The 5,876-nt window shown below is 30.0% G+C and overlaps 1 protein-coding gene across 1 annotated transcript in view; it reads left to right on the forward strand.

The window, feature by feature from the left end:
• Nucleotides 1-898: 898 nt before the first annotated feature.
• LOC137803120 (M1-specific T cell receptor alpha chain-like) overlaps nucleotides 899-5,876 on the forward strand; it is a 19,966-nt gene continuing 14,988 nt past the window's right edge. The window contains exons 1-2 of the mRNA XM_068601404.1: nucleotides 899-903; nucleotides 1,060-1,136. Coding sequence (XP_068457505.1) covers nucleotides 899-903; nucleotides 1,060-1,136 — 82 coding nt within the window. The remainder of the gene's footprint in view (nucleotides 904-1,059; nucleotides 1,137-5,876) is intronic.

Raw genomic sequence — 5,876 nt, forward strand, 5'->3', positions numbered from 1 at the left:
AGTCAGGTTTACTTAATGTTCCTTTAGTCAGGTTTACTTAATGTTCCTTTAGTCAGGTTTACTTAATGTTCCTTTAGTCAGGTTTACTTAATGTTCCTTTAGTCAGGTTTACTTACTGTTCTTTTAGTCAGGTTTACTTAATGTTCCTTTAGTCAGGTTTACTTACTGTTCTTTTAGTCAGGTTTACTTAATGTTCCTTTAGTCAGGTTTACTTAATGTTCCTTTAGTCAGGTTTACTTAATGTTCCTTTAGTCAGGTTTACTTAATCCAGGTTTGAGGTAATCCTGGATGTCTGCAGACTTTTTCTTCTCTTCTGTCAAATGTCAAGAAGAAGAAAAGATGTAAAATAGTTTTAATGAGCAGATCTTAAAGTAAAAATAATTCATTATTTCTGTTTTAACATTTATTTTTAATGCAAACTAAAGTAAACATCTAATAATATCAACATCATAAAATCTGTAAAGATATTAATAACCAGAATAAAACATTGTTCAACAATCACAAAGATGATAATTAAATTCAGTTCCTCTATATTTTAGTAGATTTATAATAAATATTAAAAACTGGACAGAAGTCAGAAAAGTGAATACTTTCATGCAGTAAATCTTCTAAATGAATATTGATTATGAATAAAATCAGACTTTATTCTAATTCTCAAGACAAAAGTCTCAGATGTTCAGAGAGTTTGTGTTGAGGAGCTTCAGGTTGTGTGAATGCTGGAAACCAGTTTCTCTTTGGGACTGGAACCAGTCTGACCATCCAACCCAGTGAGTAGAAACATATTCATCATAAATACATATTCATCATAATTACTCCTCTTGAGGAATCTTTAATATACAACTTTACCACGAATATTTACAGAAACACCATCACAGATAATAAATCTAACATCTCTACGATGTCGTGAGATGAAAACTTTTATGATCCAAGGAAATCGTTTTGTGATGAAACTTTCAGAAGAAATATTTAAATAAATTGTTGAAAAACAAAAGTTGTTTTAATTCAAAAAGTAAAAACGTAGTTTTTCTGCATGAGGTTTGGTTGAGTGAGTTTGTGTAGAGCGGCGTCGCGTTGTGTGAATACTGGGACTCAAACCATCGTGTTTGGGACTGGAACCAGACTAACCATTGAAACCAGTGAGTACAGATATGGATTATTAATATAAACATGATTTATATGTGAAGCCTCTTCAAAAACAATCTTTGTTTTAACATCATTTTAATAAAAAGTATCAAAGGTTTAGTTTATTACGTTGCTTCTACAGTAAATATATAAATGTACGTTTCTTTGTAATACACATTAATAACAGATATTAATAATCATATTTTTGCAAATTGACGAAAATGTAGAATCCATAATTTTCTGGTTGTGAGTTTGTGTCATGAAACTTCCTGTTGTGTGACAAACCAAAACAAACTCTTCTTTGGGACTGGAACCAGTCTGACCATTCAAACCAGTAAGTACTGATAGTAACCAGTAAGTACTGATAGTAACCAGTAAGTACTGAGAGGAACCAGTAAGTACTGATAGTAACCAGTAAGTACTGATAGTAACCAGTAAGTACTGATAGTAACCAGTAAGTACTGATAGTAACCAGTAAGTACTGATAGTAACCAGTAAGTACTGATAGTAACCAGTAAGTACTGATAGTAACTAGTAAGTACTGAGAGGAACCAGTAAGTACTGATATTAACCAGTAAGTACTGATAGTAACCAGTAAGTACTGATAGTAACCAGTAAGTACTGATAGTAACCAGTAAGTACTGATAGTAACTAGTAAGTACTGAGAGGAACCAGTAAGTACTGATATTAACCAGTAAGTACTGATAGTAACCAGTAAGTACTGAGAGTAACCAGTAAGTACTGATAGTAACCAGTAAGTACTGAGAGTAACCAGTAAGTACTGATAGTAACCAGTAAGTACTGATAGTAACCAGTAAGTACTGAGAGTAACCAGTAGATGTGCGTATATATATATATATATGTCTATATATATATATATGTCTATATATATATATATATATATATATATATATATATATATATATATATATATATGTCTATATATATATATATATATATATATATATATGTCTATATATATATATATATATAGACATATATATATATATATATATATATATGTCTATATATATATATATATATATATATATATATATATATATATATATATATATATATATATATAGGTGTGTGTGTATATATATATGTATATATACACACACACACACATGAGTGAATGGGTTTGTGTGGTGGTTTGTCGTGTTGTGTGAATACTGGAGGTGCATATAAAATAATCTTTGGAAGTGGAACCAGTTTAACCATCGAACCCAGTGAGTACTAAAATACATCATAAATATTATAGATTCAAGAAAAAAATATAATTAAGTGTAAATATAAATATATATATATATATATATATATATATATATATATATATATATATATATATATATATATATATATATATGTGGCTAAAGTAAACTGCAAAGCATGCAGATTAAAATGAATATGACAGTAACCAGTAAGTACTCAAATACTTTATGAATATGAATATTATATTCATAATATTATTATTATATTATGAATGGTTAAAAACAAACTTTACAGCGTTTAACTGGAAATAAATAAAATAAAGATCTTCAGGCTCCTAAAATCAACACAAAGTTAAACAATATAATAATCCAGTTATTTTGAATTCATAATGAGTTATTTTGAATTCATAATGAGTTATTTTGAATTCATAATGAGTTATTTTGAATTCATAATGAGTTATTTTGAATTCATAATGAGTTATTTCTCTAACTATTGCGTAGCGATTCAGCAGAAGTAAAAATGTAAAACAATGTTTTTCTGAATGGAGTCTGGTTGAGTTTTAGTTGTGGAGCTTCTCTATGTGTGAACACTGGAGACAGGATACTCTTTGGAAGTGGGACCAGACTAACCACTGAAACCAGTAAGTTAGAGATTATTAATACTAATATATGAATCTGTTCATTTATTATTCAAACAAAGTCACAAAAGAAGATAAAAAAGGTAGAAAACTGTTTTTTATTCAGACAAAGTTTCAAAGTAAAACAATGTTTTTCTGAGTGGAGTCTGGTGCAGTAGTTTGTGTGTCTGCAGTAGTTTGTGTGTCTGCAGTAGTTTGTGTGTCTGCAGTAGTTTGTGTGTCTGCAGTAGTTTGTGTAGTGCAGTAGTTTGTGTGTTGCAGTAGTTTGTGTGTCTGCAGTAGTTTGTGTGTCTGCAGTAGTTTGTGTAGTGCAGTAGTTTGTGTAGTGCAGTAGTTTGTGTTGTGCAGTAGTTTGTGTAGTGCAGTAGTTTGTGTGTTGCAGTAGTTTGTGTAGTGCAGTAGTTTGTGTGTCTGCAGTAGTTTGTGTTGCAGTAGTTTGTGTTGCAGTAGTTTGTGTGTCTGCAGTAGTTTGTGTGTCTACAGTAGTTTGTGTGTCTGCAGTAGTTTGTGTAGTGCAGTAGTTTGTGTGTTGCAGTAGTTTGTGTGTCTGCAGTAGTTTGTGTAGTGCAGTAGTTTGTGTGTTGCAGTAGTTTGTGTAGTGCAGTAGTTTGTGTAGTGCAGTAGTTTGTGTAGTGCAGTAGTTTGTGTGTCTGCAGTAGTTTGTGTAGTGCAGTAGTTTGTGTTGCAGTAGTTTGTGTTGCGGTGCTTCCTGTTGTGTGACTACAGGAGCGAGTCAGAACAAGCTGCTCTTTGGGGCTGGAACCAGTTTAACCATCGAACCCAGTGAGTAGAAACACCTCAAAACACCAGAGACGTTCTACTGGATAGAAACAAAACCAGAGAAGAAGAAACTCACGAAACAAAGAAAATAGAGATGCAGAAAATATCTTTTCAAATGTGTAAATATAGTTCATATATATTATTATTCATATATATATATATATATATATATATATATATATATATATATATATATATATATATATATATATATATATATATATTCATACATTATGATTGATTATAACAGAGTTTTCAGTTTCTATCATTAAAGGATTTAAAAGTTGTCGAGTAATAAAAGCATCAAAGTATTAATGAAATATCATAATGATGAAATTAGAAAGACAAAACTTCTACAAAGAAACATAAATACAGAATGTGTTCTGAGGTATTTATTTACATGTTTCTAGCATGTTATTCATATTATATATCAGACCTTTTGTAAATTAATCTGCATCCCAACAGTTTTTCGTCTTCAGTCATATTTCCTCTTTGCAGTTTCTTTATGAGACTGTTATTAATGCAACACACGACTCTCATGTGACTTTAAAATAATTTAATGATTCTGTAAAATCAGGAACATGACCTCAGACCCCAGAGCATCATCTTTATTCAGAATAAAAATAAACAGTACAAACATTATTCTTATTATTGCATTAAAATTAATGGTATTCTGAGTGAAGTTTGGTTGAGTTTGTGTTCTGGACTCTGGATATACTCTGGATAAGTACTGGTTATTAAATGTTATTAATAAGAGGCTCAAAGTACAAAATATCTCTGTCGCATCGGTAAAACCTGTGTCTGAATGTGAATATTTCATCTGGATGCAGCTGTTTCTGTTACATAAATATAAAAGATCTGAAATGATTTTTCGTCCGAATAACTAAACACTGATGAACACATGAGGAGATGAATTATTATTATTAGGAATCTCCTCAACGTCTGCTGTAAATATGATATGAAGCTATGAATGTGTTTCTGAGTGGAGTGTGTTGCGTTTGTGTTGCGTTTGTGTTGAGTTTGTGTTGCGTTTGTGTTGCGTTTGTGTTGCGTTTGTGTTGAGTTTGTGTTGAGTTTGTGTTGAGTTTGTGTTGAGTTTGTATTGCGTTTGTGTTGAGTTTGTGTTGAGTTTGTGTTGAGTTTGTGTTGAGTTTGTATTGCGTTTGTGTTGAGTTTGTGTTGAGTTTGTGTTGAGTTTGTGTTGAGTTTGTGTTGAGTTTGTGTTGAGTTTGTGTTGAGTTTGTATTGCGTTTGTGTTGAGTTTGTGTTGAGTTTGTATTGCGTTTGTGTTGAGTTTGTGTTGAGTTTGTGTTGAGTTTGTGTTGAGTTTGTGTTGAGGAGTGTCTCACGGTGTGAATACTGGGACTAAGATACTCTTTGGAACTGGGACCAGACTAACCACTGAAACCAGTGAGTATGGATATGGATCATAAATCTGAATTATAGGAAGACGCTTTAAATGCTTCACTAGAAGACAGAGAATATAATGATGAGAGAAAAACTTCATTACAATATAAACTTTATTTATTATAATCATGTCTTAAATGAAAACTAAAAACTTTTTCTATGATCAATTATTTTAATTATTGTCGTCCATAAAAGTCTCAGATGTAAAAATGAAGAAGTTTTAAAAGAACAACAATTAACTTGTATGTATATGTGTATATATACATATACATATATATATACATATATATATATATATATATATATACATATATATATATATATATATATATATATATATGTATATATATATATATATATATATATACATATATATATATATATATATATATGTATATATATATATGTATGTATGTATATATGTATATATGTATATATGTACACATATATATGTATCCGTATATATATATATATATATATATATATATATATATATATATATATATATATATATATATACATATATATAGGTGTGTGTGTGTATATATATATGTGTATATACACACACACACACATGAGTGAATGGGTTTGTGTGATGGTTTGTCGTGTTGTGTGAATACTGGAGGTGGATCTAAAATTATCTTTGGAAGTGGAACCAGTTTAACCATCGAACCCAGTGAGTACTAAAATACATCATAAATATTATAGATGGAGC

The sequence above is a fragment of the Clinocottus analis genome, unplaced genomic scaffold (genome assembly GCF_023055335.1).
Source record: "Clinocottus analis isolate CAN_PGR_092001 unplaced genomic scaffold, fCliAna1.0.p SCAF_11, whole genome shotgun sequence".
Lineage (NCBI taxonomy): Eukaryota > Metazoa > Chordata > Actinopteri > Perciformes > Cottidae > Clinocottus > Clinocottus analis.